Genomic DNA, 24410 nt, shown 5'->3' on the forward strand with positions numbered 1-24410 from the left:
CATAAACAAATGGTGAATTCTACATAAAATTCCATTTTTTAGACTCTGGACACCATTATCATTAAGCATAACCAAATGGTGAACCCTATATAAAATTCCATATCAAAATAGTTTATGAAATAAGCAAGGAATTGCAACCAGTGACTTGACATGGCAAACACTAGTGTAATTGTAGTTTTAAATAAGGGTTGTCAGGAAAACAAGAAGATAGATCAAATTTATATTACGTACAAAATGCCTAGAAGGAAATAGAAATATACAAAATTATAACACAAAGGTAAGACATAAACTTCTGAAAATTATAAAAAAACCACAGTACAAAAATTTCAAAATACACATTAACTGATGGATACCATCTATACTACAGCATCCTTTGTACCCGTGTCTAGAAAATATAAAGATGGGGAAATATTCGAAAAATACACTCTGAGCTTAAAAATGATTGGCTATCTTTTCTCCTATAATTATTTTAGTGTGGGGGCAGTGAAAGCTAACTGTAATAACTTCTTAATTCTCCAAGACCAATTGTTGTATTCCTGAGAAAGAAGTAGCCATCAAAGATAAAATTTCCAAGTAAAATAAACCAAAAAATAGTTCAGCAATTATTGTATTTGTTGACTTTAAACTTTAACTACTACAAGTGCAACATCAAAAGAAGTTTAATTTAATTCAAATTCCAAAATCAATAAAATTTTCATAACTCTTAGAAACTGAACTATAATCAACATTAATACACATGTACAAAGTTCACAAAGTTGGTTGAATTATAATCTATTATGTATTTAATTAGTATCTATAAACAGTAAATATAAAAATTCAACAGGTAAGAAAAATTAATGTTAAAAAATATAAAATTGTAAACCAAAATGAAAAATGCAATTTCCAGCAAGAGTAACTAAGTAGTCATGTTTCCTCAAACGCTGTCAAACAAAGAGGAAACTACATTTAGAAGGAAAAAGAAATAATGCACATTTTTCACTTTTCTCTACAAGAAATGGGTAGTATTATAATGTAAAACAAATAAATTCTAATTTCTAAAAAAAATAAAAGCTACACAAACCATTCACTACTCTAACCATCAAAAACAAGCTACTTGCTAAGAGTTCAAAAGCTCTGAGTGATCCTCACTGTTCAAGGACATAGCAGATCCAGTATTAATATCAATGGGACACTGTTCACCTTTGGTAATGGAATGGTTAAGTTGAGCTGCCTCACAAGTACTTGAAGATTTAACCCCATCACTGTTTGGGTAATGAGATATTGAGCTGGCTTTGGCAGCAACAGAATTCTCTGTTGATGGGTGTGTCAGTGGTGATGCATCAACTTTATCTGATGAGTCACTTATTTCAATTTCTTTACTACCCAATTCTGCAACTCTACTTGAATCATCACCCTTGAACAAATTTTCATTAACACCACTAGTTGATGGTAATGATGTATCATCATACACAGGCATCACTGTTCCTCTGCTTGATGGTTCTTTAGAACACTCACTATGCTCTAACATCTGAACATCACCATTGTCTGTGATGTCGTGCTTTGTACCTACATCAGATTTTTTATTTTCATTTTCAGCTTGAGAGAGCTGTTCCTCTAATTCTAACTCCTCTGGATGCAAAAAGAGTTTACGCAAATCTTCAATGGTAACGGTGTTCTCATCAGAGCTTGCTTGATCATGGTGACCGCGTATGACTTTGTACATTCGCTCCTCTATTGTATTCTTCACAATGAACCTATGAACAAAGGTCTCCATCGTTTGGCCAATACGATGCACTCTCCCAATGGCTTGCAATTCAGCAGCAGGATTCAAAATGGGCTCCACCAATATGACATGGCGTGCTTCGATAAGATTCAAACCATTTGCTCCAGATGATATTGGGATCAAAAGAGCAGTTATCTGACTACTTGACTTGAATGCTGACAGATGTGTCTGTAAAAAGACAAAATTAATAATGAAAGTTCACTGTTCAAAAATAAACATTTCTGTAACAAACTTTTTTGCATATATTAAAATTTATAACTTTTGTTACTGCCATACATCTGAACTTGGCAGTCTCCACAAGGAGGAGGAGTACCCCCATCCAGTGTGCCTTGTGTATCACTCTGTAGATAGTAACAATTTTTTTCAGTATTTTGTTGCACTGCTTTTTGCCTTTTACTTTACATCCTATATCTCTGATTTCATTCCACCAAGCTTTCCAAATTCTTTAACTTTACTTTGCCTCAATTTTCAACTCTTTTAAAAGAAATCCTTCAATCAGGCCCACCAGAGTCTGGAAATGTAACTTAGTAGTCTCATTAAATTATAATAATAATAATAATAATAATAATAATAATAATAATAATAATAATAATAAACAGAAGCAGTGAATAATAATTGATAGCTGCCAATTATCATAAGTGTTCAGACAAAAGTCATGACCTAAGTCTCTAGAAGACAAGAGGTCAGGAAAAGCTGCAGTACTGCAGTGCTGGTGAAATGAGGTAGGAGTAAATAAAACCTTCTAGATGACATGAACTGTGCACACATCATGACCAATAATTCCCAATGTTGCAATTCATAAATGAAGCAGTAGTATAAGGGTGGTTTACACAAACCCTGGCAGGAAGATACATATCTGGCCTCCTGAATATACTTACTAGTTCTGCCTGCTGTACACATACATGCATCAATCAGAGGATTTGGGAAAAGAACAGTAAGTAACATTACTCACTGTCAATATTACCTGAAAAAGCTTGTCAATATCACCTGAAAATCACCTGAAAATGTTTTTCAAATGAATTACAAGACTTATCACTTTAATTAATCCCACCAAAGCATTTTTCTCAATCTCTCTGGCTCTCGAATTTATACATATGAAGACCATTACAAGGATGATATTGCACCTGGATTTTGTTTTATATTTGTGGGTTCTACTTGGATCATGTCTTGTAAATTATTTGTGTACTTTCAGATCTCCGCAGAAATATTGCAATCAAATCCACTTGCCATATTGTGATGCTGTGGAATGCATCCATGAGGGCTCACTATCTGATTTATATTATCCATGATGATATGAAATCTGATGCATTCCTCCAGCAACCTGCATTATTAACATGAGCAAGATATGTATAAACAGCAGATCCATATAAAGATCTGACCCTCTGCAAATTGGCCTTGGTGAATTCAAATCCTGCTTTTAGAGTGAGCTTTTCATAATTAAGACCACTTTCTTCGGCATAAGCAAGATACAGGCTGTGGTAGACACTCCCAGAAGTCGTCATCAGCAGGTACTGCACACACAGTATAAAGACTATTATTCCTTCCTTGAACTTCGATTTTTGCCGATGTAGAAAACAAACCACAGACTACTAATCTCAATTCTGAAGAAAATAACCAAAAATTTGGTCAATAGAGCAAAGTCACTTCAAGATGCCAGTTTAAAGAACTGAAAGGGACCCCTGAGAAGGCCTCTGTTAATTATAAAGTGAGGTCCTACTAATGTAGATTTTACTGAAGCAAGATACAGTTGTTCCATAATTCTGTAAATACTTCAGGTTCAGAAAATCATGAGGCATATCCCTATCAATGGCAACCAATAAGAACAGACATGTAACTTTAAATGTCAGTTACAATCTCACTGGTCTTCTCTCCATTATGTAAGGAAATTAGCTATGATGAAAAGAGAGGTGGCAAATGGAAATAAGCCCTCTACATCAAATGCTTCAGCAGACAGCCTACCTTGTCAGTTTTCCTTGCTGCACCTTGATATTTTGTTTGTAATTGACAATGCAAAGCTGCTCTCTAGCAAGGATCACTAGAATGCCTTCAGTATAATCCTTGCACCTACAGGCAATATTTATGGTCCAAGTTATTTAATGAAGCTTTCTTTCATAAGATTTCAAACTATTCAGTACAAGATAATAACTCAAGCTGAAAACTGAATGGATGAAACTAAGTTCCAAACATCAGTAAAATGCGGAAAGCACTAATTTCAGATAGTTGATCATCTCTCTACCAACAGAAACTGCTTGAAACAAGAAGTCACATAAGATGCAGTGAAGGGTAAAAGACATTTCAACAATTTGCAAAATTGGCTGGTGACAGTATTTTAATGTACCTTGTTGAGTGTAATTCTTCTCTGATAAACACTTTTTGCAATAGCTGGTGACAGTTATTTTAATGTACTTTGCTGAGAGTGTAATTCTACTCTGACAAACACTATCTTATGAAGAACAATCCGGAAAACATTTCCTCCAGTCAAATATGTTTTGCTTAGTTGTTGGGAGTACCTGTACCTCTAACTGCAACTGCTAGATCACATATCATGCCACACTTAGTTATCAGCAATTAAAGTAACTGCATTCTGTTCTGTGGAACTTTTGCCAGATAAACAGATTTGTCTTGTTCACAAAAACTGGTGTATATTATGGTTATTAATCATAATAATAATACTATTATTATTAATATCTTGTTCTTCCATCCCACAGTAATTTTGGATGGGTATCTCTCTATTTCTTCTAAAATCTCTCTAAAGTCTTCACATTTTTTTTCTATTCTTGGGGCAACTTACTAAACAGAATGCATAACTTGTATTCACAGGTCCATTCTCCAATATTTAAGTTGAATCTTGGCTCCAACAATCTTTGTATGTCCATGATCTTCATGCATTTCTATTCTCACTGTATATTTCTGTTGGGGGTCTTAACATACTATATATAGTTTTTATTCTTCACTATGATACATGTCAAAACATATTTATTAAAGGTATGCAATTCTCGCTTTCAATAACCAATGAAGCTGTATTACAATGGAAGTGACCCCAGCTTCTGGTGTTCTATAACCTTATCCCTTTTATAAAAAAGAAGCCAATAAATCTCATTTGAGATCTAAGACATCAGAACAAGATTCTAAGGTAGAAGAACAAAAGTTCCATGGCACATCTTTTTAGTACAGAACTTTAAAAAACAAAGCAAGGAGTCAAAGGTACCAGAAAGTACTGTATCTGTAAAAGATGAGAATCTTTCAGGGCAGTGCTACCTATGCAAAGCACATCATGGAATGAAAACATAGTGCAAGACTGGTTAATCAAGAGAGAACAATGCAAGGTGGACTAATCAAAAGTCTTAGGTGCCCCAAAGCTCTTTCAGATCTCTGTTTAAGCCAGAATCAAGTTCATTCAGGATAACATTCCAATTTCAAGCTAAGTTCATATATCACTAATAAATTTGGGAAAACAAAGGTTACACAACAAGGTTTTTAAATACCCCTTGGCAGGTCTAGGCTCACTTAAAGTAATTTCAATAAACTTTTTATTTTGATGATGGCTTAAAACGTTGTAAATATGAACTGTATAACATTAATACATACAGTATTATTATTATTATTATTATTATTATTATTATTATTATTATTATTACTGCTGAATCACAAACCAAACACACAAATTTTTTCAAAAGAAAAAATAAAATACTGCACCTGAAATTTGGAGTGTTGATGCAGAGCTCTATAGGTGATCCCATTCTGAGCAAAGGCATCACCTATGACATCTAAAACATCATTCCAAGATGAAAACACCAGGATTTTTGCTTCAGGGTCTTTCTCCTTTATCTTCAATACCAGACGAACAACTCCTTCCATTTTTGTAGACAAACTTCCTTGAACCTGAAAAATATCAGGTCATTTTATATAAATAACTACTCATTACTTTACTATAACAGAAAATGTGAAGTCAAATCACTGAGACATCTTTCAGCAAATGGTCTCAAGAGATCATACTCATGGCTAGTTTTCATACCAAAGCCATTAATATTTAGTAACAATACCTAAATCATTAAGCAGTTTAACCAGACCACTAAGAATAAAATACAAAATGTTCCTGAGCATGATGGACAACCCTGAGGTGGTGCATCAACTTCACTTGCTCTGATCTTACTCAGTTACCACATAAGGGGATTTTCAGAATTGTTCTAATACCAAAATGTACAAAAATACAGCACAGAATACTATGGTAAAAGAATGTCCTACATTTAGTGGGCAAAAGCTTGACACTGAATTCAGTTACAAATGGGAAATTCTATACAAATAATATTAGGATACTTTTTATAAAAATAAGGTTAAGGACTGCACCTTATCTCAATTTTATCTGAAAAAAATAAATACCATCTAAGTACCCAGGCAGTATCAGTCATCTGATAAATTCCTTATACTATACTGGTTCAAAGAACCAACTTAGACAAAGTAATCAAATTCAAACTTGCAAACTGATCTGTAAGAGACATAGATAAGAAACTTAATGGAATCAGAGACAGTCAGTTCTCAAATTATCTGGAGGCAGTCACCTAACAACGAGATGTGAATACAACTGAGACGAAAGACAAGTTTTATATTAAAAGTAGGGGCTCATGGTATGACAAAACTATCAGAAACACATGACATAGAAAACAACAAGGGGGATCAACCTTAAAGGAAGTAACAGACAGAATAAGATGGTAATTCAGGGAAAACAGAAGCAGGATAGTTCCAAAGTTTGGTAATAGAAGGAAATAAATGGTCACCAAATGATGCAATAAAATAAATTACTGATTCTATTGAAACAAATGTTATAAGAGACAGCTGACGCTTGTAACAAAGGTGTATGAGAGATGAACATTTTCTTTATAATGAAAAAACAGTATTCCATATGCTCTCTACATTAACAGAAACCCCATCATGCATTAAAGAGTGAGAAAATAAGAACAGGAAAATATGACTCTCACATCAAACGAAATGCTTTTAATTCAAGTTTGTCAAGGGGGAAAGATGAGGTGTCCAATAAAAGCCTGTATCAAGCAGGGATCAAGAAAAATTGACATCACAACAAATCCAATAACTTTTGTTTGAGATGACTAACATACTGCTGTATCTAGGCTATGCTACCCTATTCTGTTATCCATGTTGTCTAATATACATAAATTTTCCTCTAATTGAATTCCACATAATAAGCAGACGAATCTTCTAACATTTCTGGATAAAATTTAGTAGCTCGATCTTAGCATCTTCTAAATATGTTCAGGTAACCTGACCACCCAAATTATTAACTGAAGTGAAAGGTTGAACTAAGTTTTCACTGCACAGAATAAAATATAGGAGAGGACAAGGAGAAGTGCATAAAAACTGTTCCTGGGAGACAATGAACTACTTGACCAGTTACAACCTCAGGTATTTTCCCAAAATCACATAAGTAGACAAAAGAGAAAGAATATGAGATTTAGTATAAAAAAACAGTGGAAAGTCAAAAGGGAACAAAAAAGAGAAATGGAAAGTTGAAGCAACAAATGCATGACTTGGAAAAGAGGTCATTCAGTGCTGAAAGGGAAATTAAAGAGTCAAAAGGTTTTGAAGGTGCAACAGGAAGAGAACTTCACAGTTGCACTATGAAACAATTGTAGGAGAGGATGAAAAGTAAGATGGAAGAAAGAGAATACGAATGGAGGTACAGTAAAAGGAATGAAAGGGGCTGCAGGGACACTGTAAAAAACCTTAAGTAATGCCTACAGTGCATTGCGAGCCAGTGATTAAAAAACACAAAAAGAAAGGATGTAGGTGACAGAACAGATGCCTGAGTTGCATTACGAGGAATGGGAAATGGAGAAGATGTAGTTGTCAATAGCAAAACAGGACATATAGCACTTAAAACAAAACCTAAGAATGAGTTTATAAAGAGGGGTAAAACCATAGACAAGCTTAGCTAGCATCTTATGCTAGATTCTATCAGTTATCGAAAGAGATAACAAAAGATTATCCATAGGCCTGCAAAGAATATGAACAAGCATCACTAACATGAGACAGAAGCTCTCAGCTTGCCCTCAGGAAGCCATACTGACGAGCTGAAGAAATCCAAGTTGTATTTAAGTGTTGAGAAAAAGACACACTGAAGGATGGTTTTTAATGCTTTAAACAACTTTAAAATTAAAGTATCTGGATACAACTGGAATGATTAAAGAGTAGTAACCATTTTTTGGGGGTTGGATGGGCTGAACCAATTCATTTCTAAGGGTAGGAGCAATATTAAGAGATTAGCCTAAAAACTAAATGAATAAAAAAAAAAGGACAGGAGACCATTCACTCATAAATTCTTAGAAGTCTTGCAAAAATAAGGTAACCCAGGTGACTTACAAAATTGCATATATGTGAGAATCTGACTGATCTCAAGGGAAAGTAGAAAATTTCACAGCATCGGAGTTTGAGAATCAGGAGCACTGAAACTGCTGAGAGACAAGTTACCTTTTCACTGAGAGTAAAGTGCAGATCCTTCAGCATCAAATTCAAATTGCACTCACATGTTAAGAATTTTACTGCAAAAGAACAGGAATTTTTTCAGCAGAAGAAAAGATCCCACTTGACTCCCACAAAGCTTTTGATTTTTAAAAGCACGCAAAAGTACTTTCTTGTACATGTATGATGTACGACATAACAGAAGAATCTAGAAGTAAGTGAAAAGCAAGCTCCTTCAACAGGATGGTTTATGAGTACAAGTTGACAAACAAATAATTAAAAGAGAGTTTTAGTAAAGAACAGGATATCAGCTTCAAAACCGAGGTTACAATCTTGCCAACATAGCTGCTGCAAGATGCAAGATCAAGGTTATTACTATCAAGATAACAGACTCTTCATGAAAAAATCAAATAAAGTAAAAGCCTATTTCAGTTTGTCTTGAATTTTCAAAACTACCATAGCTGAGTTATAAGAAATAAGTTGAAGAAAAGTAAAGGTAGGAGTCACAGAAAAGTTACTGATGGATCCAGGGGGAGAAGATATTCCAAGGGAATAAATTGAAGGATTACAGATAAGGATATTATCAAAACTATTGGGTCCAAGGTTTTGACACCGGAAATAGAAAAGGTGAAGACCTCAGTAGCACCCATATTAATTTGGATGAAATACAGCCATGATGTACAGTGAAGCCTTGCAAACTCAGATCTGGGTGACACAGCAGATAGCACACACTTGTAGCAAGAAGTGATGTGCAGTACTGTAGTTGAAGAGAGGAACAAAATCCTTTGAACTTTGTCAACAAGAGCATAAGCAGGATAGTGCGTCACCAACTTATGGCGGATTCAATCTTACAGTGCTTTTTCAGCACCGTAACTTGATGTTGCATCAAGTTACGGTGCCAGAAACACCATTGGCAGCGCTACCAGCAAGAATAGGCATCAAGTTAACAGCTCTTACGGCACTGTAACTTGATGCAACACCAAGTTAGAGCGTCATATGCGCCGTTAAAGGCAAAACACTGACTTACGCCAGATATCAATGGATCCCCCCGCCGTAAGTCTAAAAGGGAAGTTTTCAACTGATGAACTCAAGAACAGGAGATTCAAGGGAGACATATCTAACCATAGGTATGCTGACATTACAATTAGCACAAATGCCACCTATGAAATTGAAATGTAGGCAGATTACAGTGAAAGACCTGAAATGGTTGTTAGAGAAGCACCATCACACAACAGTTTCATATGAGGGAAAAATTCAGGGAGGCAGGATCTAAGTGATACCCAGGAGGAAACTGGACGCTAGACCCCAAACTTGGTAAAGCAAGTATGAAAGTGAAAGGTCAACCACAGGTAGAACCTATACTACTACCAAGTAGACTCTTTCCAAGTTTGCAAAGTCAAAAGTCCTCCCAAAAGATTCTTCCCACCCCTCTGTGACAGAGAATGAAATATCAAGAGGGAATATCTTTCCCTCTTGTTGTCAAATGTATGGGGAAGGAAGATTGTTTAGAATATGTCAGATTTTAAATAAAGGTTTAGAGAAAAGAATATCACAGTTTACTGACTACTGTACTTCTACAGGTTCCATTAGTCTAAAATTAAACTTTCTGAAATAAAAGAAAACTACACATATAAAAAATAAATTCACTTCTAAGCACTAAATAAAAGTTTACTCCATTAAAAATACCTCTGTAATTGAATAAACATGAATTTAACATACAGAACTGTATATTTTTCATGCCCTAAAGAACCAACAATTCTAACATTTTCTTATTTCAAGTTTCATTCTAATTATCAGAGCTTTCCTAAGCTTGAATTCTAATCATATGAGAAGTGATCCCAGCTACATCTGATAATCATATACCTTCCAATACAAAACAAAGAGTTGATTACAGCATCATCAGTAAAAAATTTTGTTCTCTAATCAAGAGCTGCCCAATGAAAGCTGCGTAATTTGACTCTGTGGTCTGGTTAAACTAATTAACAACAAATTAATTAATACACTTAGGCTTATCAAAGACACAACTTCAACTATTTTATGTGCGTGAATTTACACCCATGTCAAATCTAAACTTTCTTCTTTACAAGCAAATGTAACAGTCACACAAACCTTGAATTCCTCTTCCTCTTGCTTTGCCTTAATGTCAACATGGCAGATTTCTCTGGTTCGGGTGGGTTGACGACATATGGGACACTTGACTGCACTCCTATCCATTCCATTGAAACCACGGTTGCTTAAGCTCCGAATGCATTCCATGCAGTAACTATGACCACATAGAAGTACAGCCCACTTTTCACCTAAGTCTCCTTGACATATAGGGCAAGGTTCTGGATTTTTACCACCATCTTTACCAAAATCAGTTTTTGCAAGATTCTGTAGGTAAAGCAGTTGTCCTAATTTTACCCTTAAATTATTTTCTGCAACTACTCTATCAGACTTGAGTTTCAGTTGTTGCTGAGGAAGCTCTCCTGGCTCCAAGATATACCTGATAGCTTCCATTTGCTTCTCTAATTCTGCTTCATTGCATTTCTTCTTCTTTTTCTGTTGAGGTATTTCTTCATCAGGAAACCGTAACCTCAATCGAATAGTTGCCATGTTCACTTCATCCATTGCAGATACAGAGTCAAAGACAGCACGCCACAAAATTCGGTAATTCTTGAATTCCTTTTTCATAGCTTCTAAAATCTGCATGTGTGTTTGAGAATCTTCATATATCTCTTCGTCAACCTTGCCTAAACATTTTATCTGCAAATATTTCAAGATTCTTTCAGTTTCACTCTGACCCCAATTTCCCTTGCGAGTAAAAAGAACCACCTGAGCTTTATCCTTTATATCTTCTGTCTCTTTGGATACCTCGGTTGTTCGACTGTGCTTCAGCTCCTTCATGGAAAAAAGAGTCTCTTCATAATCTTCAAAAAATTCATGTGTGGCACAAATGAAACACTGAGGAGGTTCATTTTCTGATGGTCGCAAATGACAATCAATGGCCCCGTCTAAAAGTGTAGATGGATCTAAGGTCTGCAGGTTCAGAATTCCTTTAATCATGTCATCCCTTTGCTGCTTCAATTTCTTCATTTCATTGTTCAAAACTCTCTGCAAGTGGACCTTTGATTCTACTGGATACAGGATGCACTTATGTTCTTCAAACCTGGAATATGGAGAGAGCAGTTCATCTCGCACTTCTCGAACAAATTCTGCATCAAATGACTCTAACGCCACTAACCACCAGCTTATGCTGGAATTATAATTTGCTTCTAAAGTTTTCACAGACTCCGTGTTGCTAAGACACTCTGTATGAGCAGCAGCAACTTTTTCAGGGTATTGCTGCAAGTACCTCTTTCTGAGGGCTGTTGCCTCTTCCCGCAAAGTACTATCTCGAAGAGTTGGGTGTATGCCTTCATGATTGGCTTCTATAATCTCTGCTAAATTATGTATAGTGTGAAGCCTCTGAAGAGAATCTGTTTTAATGTTTGAATGGTCTTCTACAGAGCGCAAAACCTCACGATACATGTCTACAGCCTCTTTCCACTCCTCATTAATAATGTGAACTCCAGCAAGACCATTCATTGCTCCAACTAGGAAACGATGGGCATCTTCTGCTTCTACCTTGGTTTTTTTAATTAGATTTTCAAGCAACATCTCCATTGTCATCGTTTTCTTGTTCATGCTAAGAAATTGGCCTTTGACAACCTGTAAATAAAATAAAATCTTTTTCATTTACTGAGTAATCTAAACTAAATTACCAATATAGCAACACAGCAGATTTAAAGGCAACTGCATGATTGAAGACAACTCATAATTTTTACAGTATGTCTTGACAGGTATTCAGCGTTCCAGATTACCAATCACACCCCGAACTGTACACCAAGAATGTAACTGTGAATAACAAGAGAACAATAGTACTGTATACAGTATGAAGAGGGTGAAACTTTTAAACAAATCAAAAAATTAAATTTTTGTCTTGCATGACATTGTAGCCGTAAGGTACATCAGTGATCATAAACAGTAAATTATACCAACAATAAACTGAACAGGACTCTATTCAAAGAATTTAACATAAATAACTTTCTCTGCCTTCAGTGCAATATATTTTTCAACACATCTGAGATGAAAAACTGGGGAACAATCACAGAAGGGGGTCTGCTTTCAAATAAATTTATAGACGGTGGGACATCACATACCAGGGGGTAAAATTCTGTGCACTTACTTGAGGATGGTTGCAAGCTTGTCGTAATTTGAGAAGAGGATGGAGAAGGTAATTCAGTGTCCCCCTGTCAAGACTACTCAGTTTAGTCTGAGGATTAGTAAAGTTTTTTAATTTTTGCCGAGCATCATAGGAGCATTCAGTGTGAAGTCTTTGATAGAAGTGCTCTTCAACACGGGTGAAATTTAACCAATGTACCTGAAACATAAATGAAGATTGAAGGGGAATGCACAGCTATATACTCCCTCCAAACATACCAATCAAAATTAGTCATTAAATGTCATACAAACAATTATACAAAAAGAATGGACTGATATCGAGTATACATTCATAAGTTAGAACATTTAGCAATTATAAATTTCTCAATCTACTTTCATTTATCTTGCATAATTAATATGATACTTAAGGACACAAAGACAAAGAACTGACATGATTCATCATTATGATTGCCATTAACTATTAGGAAAACTATTAAAAATTAAATAATATTTACAATCCCTTAACAAGAGAAAATTTGATTACCTCCTCATTCTGCTGAGGTATATCAATCTGATGAATAACATCTTTCTTAGCATTTCTCCACATGTACTGAGATACTAAATCGTGCAGTGGTTCCTTAACACCAAAACAGTATGGATCAAACAAACAGCGCTGCCACCACTGAGGTACCCAGTAAGGATCTACTCCTAGGAACATGAGAAGTCCCTGAGAACAAAAGAAAAAATATTAAAATCTCTCATCCATACTAGAAGAAAAAACAAATATACATATATATCAGATTAGCCAAACTCACTGGTGCAAAAGACTTCCCAGACAATATAATTAACAGATAATGCCCAATGATTAATGTCAATCTCATTGCTTTCAACTACAGTGTTTTCATCACTTATAAATTTAGGCAGCCATAGATACCAGTATTAAGTACAGTACTGTATCAAATTTACTGTTAAAATCAAACAATCAAACCTTCAATAAAGTTTTCCTTTCAGCAATTTCCATGATGGCAGCTTTGATAATGAGCCACACCATTAAAAATCCTAGGTGAAAATAAATTCAGCACTACATATCAACAAGATACTGTACTTTACCTGCAAATCATTTATCGTCTTCTGAATGGGAGTTCCAGTAACACACCATCGGTTTGTTGCTGCAAGTCTTAGCGCCATCTCAGCAGTTTTGTTAGTTGTGCACTCGACCATCTGTGCCTCGTCTAAACACACACGCCACCACTCCACACACGGAAGAGGAGATGGGGTGGCCATGAATCTTTTAGGATACCTGAACCTGTACATGCACAAACAAAAGGAATATCATTTGAAAACATTTGAAAAACTGATTGATCACAAGCATATTCATAAGTAGAATGTTACAATAAAGCAAACTTTCCTCATTTCACTTCAGCCAAACCAAATTCACAATACTGCTTGCTCTCAAAAAAGAAATATCAGCACTGTGCTTATTTGCATGCCCAAGGGATTAAGGAGAAAGGGTGTAAAATGAAGACCTAAACCGAGTGGGTATTCAAACAGAACTTCCAAAAGATAGAAGAAAGTCAGGAAAACTCAACAAATGGCTAACCCCTTTATGTGAAAACCTACCATTAACTTCAATTACAAATTCTGAGAAATCAAGCTCACAGCTGTAAATCTGTCTATCAATTTATCTCTCTAAAAAATGTAACTGATGATGATGATGAATCCAAAACTTCTGAAAGAATTAAATGTAACTTACCTTCTTCCTGCCTGACTGTTACTATGAGGTAAATCCACATAATTCAGTTCACGGCTAAGTGTCTCATATGTGGTGATGACTATATCAAAATTTCCAAGATAACGAGGCTGCATGTAACCTTGGGTGGCAACTCCCTTATAAACTAACATTCGAATAGCCTTCTGCTTCAGGTGCTTCAAAATTTCATCCTTCCACTGAAATATATTTAAATAATCATCAATACAGCTTAAATAAAATGCTGAAAAACTGTAGCCTAATTCCTAAACAGCATTTCAAGCGTATCTGAGGAGTACATAGACAATGAAACATTAATTTAAGGGAATTATGTGAAATATCAGTATCATGAAACAAGATTACAATAAATACAGTTATAAATAACTCATCTCCAATATTAACTGAGAATGATCAACCTAAGAATGCTCTCTTTTTTTTCCCATATAAACAATTTCTGAGAGACATTATGCAGGAAAAAAAATGCAAATTAAAAAAACTTACCTGATAACTAATTGATGACGGTGTGACAATCAACGTAGCTCCAGACACCACTGGAGTTTCTTGCGTCCAGCAATGTGGACAAATGTAATCTCCTCTATAAGGATTGGACATATCAAACTGGACGCAGTTTGCATGTTGCCACAAACTACATTTTGTACACTGAATTCTAAATTTATCATCATTGATCTCAGCTTCTGATGAGCCACAAATGCATTCAAAGAAACTCTTTTGTTCTACTTTTGTTTCAAAGAAGCCTGTGATTGCCTTTCTACTGACTGCTGGAGCTGCACTATATTCTGCTATTGCATTTGAGTACTGAATGTCTAACCTCTCCTTCAGACTCATCATGTAGTATGGATCTTTTTTCCTCATTCTTAAAAACTTGCAAAACTCTTTGTATGATCCTTCCTTTTTGTAGTCTTTGTAGCTCCCATTCCAACATTCTTGAATAATAACAGACTCGATAGTGGTCCACCCAAGATCATTTGCAATTTCTTCGTCAACATTGAACTTGGCTTTACTTGGGGTTACCTTTGCTTTTTTCTTTGTAGGTTTGTAAGTTTCTCCCAGTTCTTCCTCTCCCTCCTCTTCCAAATAATCAAAATCCCCATAGCCTATTACAGATTTTGCAGCCCTCCTCTTTGGACGACTGGACTTGTTTAGGTCGTCGTTACTTTCTAATTTAACATTCTTAGGAGGAATATAAACTTTAACGTGGCCTGAAGAATTCCGTCTTCTCCTACTTAAACTCTGGGATGGAGGGCAAGCACTTCTATTAGCATCCACTTCTGAACATTCATTATCAGACCCATTCATGTTATTAGAATTCTTACCATGAAATTCATCACAAGCAGATGTACTGAGCTCATCCTCATCACTTTTGTACTCCAAGGTATATATATCATCTTTATGATCACTCAATCTACTTTTTAACCTCTTTCTTTCCTGCAAATTCTTTGCTTCAGTCTGTTCTGGCTCCTTATATGCTAACTTTGGAACATCTTTCCTTGGATGCATTAACATGCAGGATAAAACTTCAACTGTTTTCCCAAGACCCATTTCATCTGCCAAAATTCCACCAGGTGAAGGCATTACAGCCAAAGGTTTATCCTTAACAACTAATCCTGCAAATTTATTAAAATAAAAAATTACTCCATCTTTGCTAACAACTTCAGAGTAAAGACTGTGAAGATTACCTTCAGAGTTAATATCTTCCTCAATTTTCATAAATTTTTCTTGGTGCAACATCCACTTCACAGCGGCCTGCTGATAGGGCCTCAAATTTGGAATAAGACTTGGGTGCTGTACATCAACTGCACAGTAATCCTTTTCTTTGTGAGCACATTTAATTGCTGCATAGAGCTCTTCAGTGTCATGTTTCAGGGTCTTCTCTCCAGTAAAGGTAATCATAGGAACACCTGTGAAGAAAGAGACCACGTTCCCTACCTGTGGAGCACAAGGGCTTCCATCACTTGAAAATTTTAGTTCAGTGAGTCCCGCTCTTCTGAAAAGCACGCTCACTGTCATTTCCTGTTCATCATCTTCAAACTTCTTAAGAGATAATTTGAAATACCTTTGTGTTGACAATCCCTGCCAAAGATCCACATCTAGTGTACCCTCTATCATACAATGACGGAAATCAGGTGCCTTTTTTCTCTTAACTTTGGAAGGTGAGGAGTCTGAAGCCCATTCAAAATAAACAGCACTTTTGTCTTCTTCAACACCAACATATACCCAGAATTCACTACAGAGCATTTGTGAAAGCTCATCATTTGTCAATTTACTTTTTAGCTTCAGTGATAATTCTCCTAAGTGACAAAATATATCGTCGGCTGACCTTTGGCTTGAAGCCTTGGAAGATTTTTCATTAAAAAATACTTTGCAATAAAACTGACAGTTCTCCAAAACTTCTGCAAAATCTCCATAATTAACAACTTCTCTTGGTCTCCTAACTCTTTCTCTCCTAGGCTGAGGAATTTCCTGTATTTCATCATCTTCAAAGGCTACTCTTCTTTCTCTTCTTGGTCGATCTCTCCTTGGTACTGGTACATACATGAAGTCATCATCATCCTCATCATCATCATCATCATCAGCATCACTAAACTCGTCATTATCTTCATCATCATCACCTTGCCTGCCTGGTAACCTACGCATATGCAACTCTCTTTGTCTCAGTGCTGGATCACCGAATCCTCCAGGAACAAAATCTATGTCATTATCATCGTCCTCAATTAACTCATCATTTATTAAAAGTGCTAGGTTATTTTCTGCATCATTCTGCACTTCTCTCCCGTGAACATTGCCGTCATCTTGGTTATTCCCTGCTGGCCCGGCTCCATCAAGAAGATTCCACTGAGCTCTCCTCTGCTGCTGCTCATTAAGCTGCTGTGGCTGAGGCTTGTTCCTTACCATGGTAACCCTGAGAACAAAAATTCAAACATTTACAAAATCATTCTGGCGAGTACATCACAAAACATACAACTGAACAAATTTGAGCCGCTGCTATTCGACAGGTGGTATTCACTTCATCAGATTTCAAAGAAATCATAAAATTATTATAATAAACAATATACAGTAGTAATCAGTACACTTAATAATAATAATAGTTTCATTCCATAAGAAACTAAGCCATCTGCATGATGGCCACTAAACAATTTTTAACTTCTACTTACATTTCTAAACACATTTCCATTGTGAAGAATAACCATCATTTCCTTCATAATAATAATAAAATAAATTTGTTACACACTTTTGATTTCACCATAATATCAAAACCAACTTTTTAAGATACCTAAATTATACAAAGTTTAGGCAGTTTTTAAGAACTTTAAATACAAAGCTCTTATTTTTGTCTATATACAGTGGACCCCTGCCTATTCATGGTTCTGGATCCGCAGCTTCACCTATTCGTGTATTTTTCTGTGGAACGTATATATATCCACATTATTCGCGGAAAATTCACCCATTTGCAGAATTTTTGCAGAGAAATATTCAATAATTACTGTACTTTCATATTATTTTTCTTGACCTAATAATTTTTCATGATAAAATTATTAAAACAGTCAAGTATAAGCATTTTTAGAGGTGTTTTTGGTGTTTGAACTATCAAAGTAGGCAGTTATAAGCATTTTCAGAGAGGTGTCAAGTATTCACGGATTTTAGTTATTCGCAGGGGGGTTGTGGTTCCTATCCCCTGCAAATCATGGTGATCGACTGTACTTGTGTGCTCGGGTACGGGAGAACATACAAAAGTAAAAACCAAATTGATAATGAACATAAATATGTACCAATCAGAGATGGTTAAAAACAGGGAACTCAAAATGTAACACTTATGTCTCTGTGAAACAAGTCAACTCAAATTCTTTAAAGGAATTACTCAAAATAGATACCCTCTTCCTTCATGAGCCAAAAGACATCTTAAAGATAGAGTGATCTCCGCACTTGCTTCATGAGCCAAAAGACATCCTAAAGATATGGTGATCATTTCTGAGGACGTGTTTCACCCATCATTTCTTCCAGCTGATGAAAAATAATTATACCAGAGTACAGTATCACCCATTAATCAATTTTGATCTAAGGTCTCTACTTGGATTGTTTCAAGTCAAGCATGCTGAGATCCCCTTCTTAGGTATTTCATTCTATGGTTCACCCTGATGCTTGACAAGCATTGGAATGAACCGGTAAATGACATCTCATGTGAACTTGAGATACATCCTTGATGGTGGATGCAAAACTAAGTTTCTAGGCCTGACTAGCCCAACAAATGAGAGTCCAAAGCTAAAAGCAGTACCTATAGATAAAGTATAAAGGTATGTCCCTGAACATACAATGTATCATCATACTCCCCAAAACTTTAAAATCCAGTTCTTTCATTCGGTTCTGGAAAAAACTGTACCTGCTCCAACTAAGGGACTTTATTCTTCTCAAACGAAACCTCTGCATCTCTCAGGTTATGAGAGGCAAAAACAGAATTATGCCTCCATTGAGCAACAGTGACATCCTCTAAAGACAAATTCTTCAAAAAAGATCTAAAGACTTCTTTGAAATCTAGGCCATTAGCAGTGACTAGCCAAATATGACATAATAAGGAAGAAAGAATTGATTTATATCTTTTAATGGCTTGGACCGACATTCTTTTCGAATATCTAAGAAAAAAAATATTAACTGAGTTGTCTCTCAAGATACTGGTGCAGGAAATCCCTCGTGACCGACTCCAGGAGTGACAGACTATCCAATGCCTTTGATACACTATCCCTGCAGACACAAATCAAAGGTACCTGTACGACAGAGAATTTATCAAGACATGGGAAGAAATATCCAACATGTCCATAAGAATCATTTAGCCATTCAACTGAATAACTGCACAACCATACTGGATGACTCCACTGAAAAGGGAGTCTGACAAATGAACTTGTTAAGGCTGGAAAAGTCCAACACTGACCTTCAACCTGTGGAAGTTTACAGAACAAGAAAAAGGTGATTGTAGAAGCCTTTGCAAGAAGAGGGACTTCTCCAGGTGATGAAAATAAATCAATAAGGCTATTGGTGATGCCAATAGAAGAGATGCCAGAAAAGGAATAGCATAACCCTCCCTGATTACTTCTACCACCAAGGATTCTGTCTCTAAGCTTATGCCAAGCACCCCAAAAGCCTATAGACAACCTCCTACTGGAATCTGTCAGCTGCAATATCCAATTCTTACTAGCATTGCAAGAATAATTGTTCTTATGGCATCTCGAAGTCGATCCACGAAGGATACAGAAAAGGAGGTTAAAAACCCAAAGTGCTTCTTATGGAGGATCATCAGGAGCAGGCACTGGTCTTTTGATAGCGTCGATCCACTCAAAGGAGTACATGGTCTACCAGAGCTCCATGGGTTAAAATCAACCTGCATTGACCAACAGAGAGTAATGGCTCTGGTCTTTAACGTCTTGGATGGCGGATGGACCCCCTTTCTCTTTCTTGCAGGTTAATTGACGTTGAAAACTGGGTCAGCTTCGCTGAAGATAAGGGAAAGTGCCCTCTTATCTCTGAGTCCATTATATACTTCATGTGTTATAATGTTAATCATTACGATGGCCAAAAGACCAACTTTAGAAGAGAATTTTTGATATTAGGACTGTTTAACCCTTTGTGGACTCAACAGAAATTTTTATGGATGACTTCCTGTTTCAAAATTTTCATTTTCCTGATAGCATACATCTTCCCTAATCTCCTTAAAAAAGGGAAGAATTAAGCCAGAGCCCATGCTGCAGATCAGAAGTAGCAGCAGACTTCTGAGAAGGCGACACCCAAGGAGTTAGATACAAACATAGCTGCTCCCTCTTCAAAAGCATACCATTAGTAAATGAGTACAAAATTTTCTCCGAAAGCATTAGTAACTGCCCCGATCGAGGTAATCCAAGAATCTTAAGACTTTCGAAATACATAATGCTTCCACTGACACAACATCTTTAATCAGGCGTAAGGGATGAACAATAATCCTAAGTAGTGTTCAGCAAATGATAACACTTCAATTAGCCTACTCGGAAAAGGGACTTCATCAGATTTTTTGTCTCACTGTTAGATCACAGAATCTTGCCCGTCTCCAACACTCCTCTTTTCATCTGGTCTAAAGAAGCTAAGTGGTCTGCATCTGGAACTAAGAAAGCTTCAGAAATACCATAGAACCAGTATCATAAGAGGCTGCTCTACACAACATCATAAAGGGAGGAAGACTGGTAGAGGCATTCTTAAAGGAGACTTTATATGCTAGAACACAAGAAATTTCTTTTCAAAGCGTGCCTTAACCAATGTAGAAGGCTTCAACCTTTTCATTATCTTAACCAGACAAAGTGTGGGAGGAGCACAGACTGAATCTCTATCTCCCAAAATCACGCATCTACGAGCTACTTAAAAACTGAAGACAAATCTTCCACTTTATACTCCCCTTCCAAAGATCCGACCAAAGGAGCTGGGGCAGCAGAAGCTGACTCATGAATTAAAGAAATAGAGGAGGCAAAAGGGAAGGCAGTAGGAGGGCACACTCTTGTTGCATAACATCTGATGGGCAAGAGGCAGCTGAGAGAGTGATGACTTAACAGGGACAGGTAGAGTAGTAGAAGGCTGGGAGGCGATGGGGAGGCATACGTCAACAAAGTCCAACATAACTGACTCACCAGCCGCCACCTTGCATGACATCAGGCCACCTGATGACGACAGTTCACATCTTAAAAATACTTCCAGAGTACAGTATTTAGCTTAGTTTCTAAGGAAGTGCCTTCTGAGCAGGCAGCAGGCACCCCACAAGACGAATGCGAAGCGCCAGAAAAGAAAGGGCTCCTAATATAGACAGACACAGACAAGTCAGAGGGAATGATGAAGATTACAAGGACGAAGTAGAAACTAGCAAGAGGGAAATACAGATAGGCATTGAGTTATAATGGGTTAGGCTCTTACATGAATCTCATGTGAAGATTACAAAGAGAAAGCAAAAATGAGCAAGAAGGAAATACAGATAGGTGTCAAGTTTCAATGGGTTAGGCTCTCACATGAATGTTGGAAGCCAAATTTTAGCATAAATTGGTTTGTAATACAGTATATGGGTATACATGGGTTGCCCCTCTGTTTATCCACAGCCAACCATGGCTTTATCACCATGGATATATTTTTATTCTGAAACTTTTTCAGTTATTACCATAATGTTCTGTAATGTGTTTCCCTACCCTGAATTATACCTGGGGTCTTATTATGTTATTCTTAAGAGCATTATTATTAAATATTAATATTCTGTTTTATTGTGAATATTTTTTCTCATTTCAACTTGTACAAACTGTGTAAGTAATACTTTTCTTCTTTTTCAATTTTCAGTACATATGGAATTTCTCAATAATGGCACATCCAAAGTAAATTCATTTTATGAACACTATGAAAAAGTTATTAATCTTATATTTTATTGTAACAATTGATTTTTAATTTCACCAAATAATATCATGGAAGCTTTACTTCTGTGCTTGTGTGTGTTTACATCTATATATGGCACTTCATCAACAATGACATTACTGTTTAGCTCTTTTTTTTCTTCTTTTTCTTGACTCTCAAATGATTACCACACATATCACTACAGTACACAAGAGAAAATCTTATTACTGTTGATATTATATTTCATCTCAATCATTAATTTTTCACTTCATCCCATGACACTGTTTTGTAACTTGGCCCATGTTTACTTCCATATTTCATACATACAATAATTCATTGGTAGGCCAATGGAGAGGTATCCAAAATACAATCAGGTTAACTTTACTTCAGTCAGTCCAAGCTATTAGAGGATATAGAACAATGCTCTCTTCCATATGTCATATTCAGTTAGTCATTGCTAATGACTCAGATCTCAAAGAGGTATTTAGGTCTTCTTTTTTGAAGAATTTATCTTTAGAGGATGTTACTGTGGCTCAAAGGAGGTGTAATTCTGTTTTTCCCTCTCATTACCTTAGAGATGGTCCATGTTTGATTAAAGCAGCTGCTTATAAAAATTATAGAATTATGCTAAGCAACTTACTGTACTCCTTACTGGTACTGTTATACAACCACAGGCTGTGTATACTTTAGGCTATAATATCAGTGGACTAGATGCTGATTCTTAAGACAAATTCATAAGACATGAGCTTCAACTGCTCTTGCTGGTAGGCACAGTGCATTTGTTTTAGCGACATGTTGCAAAATTTAGCGTATAATCAAAGTGTCCAGCATTTAATCTAGCAGGCTGCTGCTTCTCATGTAAAAGCATTACCTTTGCTAATCTACACTTACTTATACTGCAGTAAGACTTTCTCCAATGCAAGGGAGGGAATTACAGATGACTGTTCCAAATGTCCTTGAAAAACATCAAGTAACTGACTGCTCCCAATATGTCAACTCAAAAGCAGCTTAGTTTGCTATAAAGCACTTTGCAATGCACTGAGGCTTAGACTTACAATTCCAAGCTTCAAATAAAAACTTAAATTATATATACAGAAACTTCAATACCCTGGTGGATTTTCTCAATATTTAGGCCTTTATCCCTTCAATAGATTTAGGCTAGATAACATATTTTAAATAATCGTTCATAAAGACTATTTCAAACTATTTAAAGGCACCATAAATCCGTCCATTTAAGTTCCACCTATAAGGTAGATTAGCCTGCCCCTGGAGTCACTTCAGATCAAGGGGTACAGGCTTAAGTATGTCTTTTGTTAAGAAAAATTCATATAAACTTAATAACACCTAACCTAACCTCCCACTTGGATCGAATCCTGAGCTGGTAACCTTTAGCCCTTGGCCTAGCTAGGTAGCAGAAAGGACTTGGGCTACATAAACAAGCATAATTAAGTCATGAGCTAGTAACATCTTTTACCCAGACGTTTTCTGCTTCGGTAGTAAAAATACATTCCAAATCACCTGTCAATGACGACGTAGCCTATATTCAGTATGAAGAACGAAGTGTGTCGTAGCCTATCTACCCGTAGCTTAGTAGCCTACTTGTTGGCTCTTGTACTCTCCCGCCACCTACGCCGAGTGGGATATTAACTAGACTAAAGTGCCATGTAAATTGTAGCACTAAAAAGCAGCCCTTGGTCCAGCTTTGGTTCGAAAAACTTATAGCCTACAAGCCTACGCTAGTCAGGTTAACCCTATCAATACCGGTGTCCAAACACGGGCTACGTACTCTCTGAACTATCGCGCCAGTAGTCTAGATACTGCATCCTTAAACAAAAACCCGTGACAAGAGCTTACAATACGTCTGCCAGTATAATCAGTTTATTAGGCAACATGTCTCTTCTCAGGCGACATGTCGTGAAATTTAATGCATCGTCGGTGTGAGAACATTTAACTGACCATGAGCCGATGCTGCTGCTGCCTGTCACAACAAAGCACCACTTAATCTGCACTTACCTATATTACAGTGAGACTTATTGCTATGAAGGGGCAGTCATTATAGGCGACTGTTTCAAATGTCCTTGCACAACATATAGCAACAGACGTGTTCTCAAACCCTCAACTGAAAGCGGCTGTTTGTTTGTGTTTGCGTATAGTATCGGGGCGGAGCTTAGCTTTGGTGGCGTTCTACTCTTAACATCAACAGTATCAAAACATGGTACGTTTGCTACAAAATAGTTTGTTATGTGTTAAAGCGTAAACTATAAATTGTATGTTTCTCATTTCAAATTGCAAAATATACATTTATATTTTATATTTATATTATTTTTATGTTATTACTTAAGTCTTAAATATATATTATCACATCGAAAGACTATATTTTAAGAAATAGTCCATAAGAACTGTTTCAAACAATTTTTATGGTACTCACAAAAACCGTTCCTTGAAGCTCCGCCTATAGATTAGCCCTTTGTTAGGTTACAAGAAAAAGCCACTTCATTCATAGTATCGTTGCAAAGCAAAGTACTCTTTTCTGCCCCGGTATAAGTTTTGGTGGTGAAAAAGACTTTCCGGGTCACTTTCAACAATGGCGTAATTAAGTAAGGAGCAAGAAGTGTCTGCCGTATCCATGGTGTTACCTGACATATTTGTATTTGGAGGGAAATACAAGATTCCCCGTACGCACAACTTATTGATTGTCATTGATACCTGCTACGATGACTCCAGAGTACCGACATTCATCACACAATGCATTTACACCACTGGACTGTCAAACATTACTGGCCAATTTCAAGTTATTGTAGATGAAACCCAATTTTGGTTTTTAAGGTACACATGAAAAAACCG

The 24410-nt window shown here is 36.3% G+C and overlaps 1 protein-coding gene across 1 annotated transcript; it reads right to left on the reverse strand.

Annotated features, from left to right (window-relative positions):
* Nucleotides 1-207: 207 nt before the first annotated feature.
* LOC136832150 (E3 ubiquitin-protein ligase SHPRH) lies at nt 208-23744 on the reverse strand. Its single transcript, XM_067092845.1, has 9 exons — nt 23580-23744; nt 14667-17085; nt 14172-14365; nt 13529-13724; nt 12963-13145; nt 12444-12638; nt 10346-11926; nt 5459-5644; nt 208-1930 (listed from the first exon to the last, which is right to left on the reverse strand). The coding sequence occupies exons 2-9, from the start codon at nt 17076-17078 to the stop codon at nt 1097-1099; spliced, it is 5781 nt and encodes a 1926-aa protein (XP_066948946.1). The 5' UTR covers nt 17079-17085; nt 23580-23744; the 3' UTR covers nt 208-1096.
* Between the last annotated feature and the right edge of the window lie 666 nt (nt 23745-24410).

This window comes from Macrobrachium rosenbergii, chromosome 49 (genome assembly GCF_040412425.1).
Source record: "Macrobrachium rosenbergii isolate ZJJX-2024 chromosome 49, ASM4041242v1, whole genome shotgun sequence".
Classification (NCBI taxonomy): domain Eukaryota; kingdom Metazoa; phylum Arthropoda; class Malacostraca; order Decapoda; family Palaemonidae; genus Macrobrachium; species Macrobrachium rosenbergii.

Excerpts from the sequence above, each read along its gene's own strand:
- LOC136832150 (XM_067092845.1), bottom strand. The coding sequence starts at position 17,078 with ATGGTAAGGAACAAGCCTCAGCCACAGCAGCTTAATGAGCAGCAGCAG. Across the intron at positions 13,725-14,171 it reads AACAGTCAGGCAGGAAGAAG|GTTCAGGTATCCTAAAAGAT; the intron begins GTAAGTTACATT and ends GTGCATGTACAG. Across the intron at positions 1,931-5,458 it reads ATCAACACTCCAAATTTCAG|ACACATCTGTCAGCATTCAA; the intron begins GTGCAGTATTTT and ends GTCTTTTTACAG.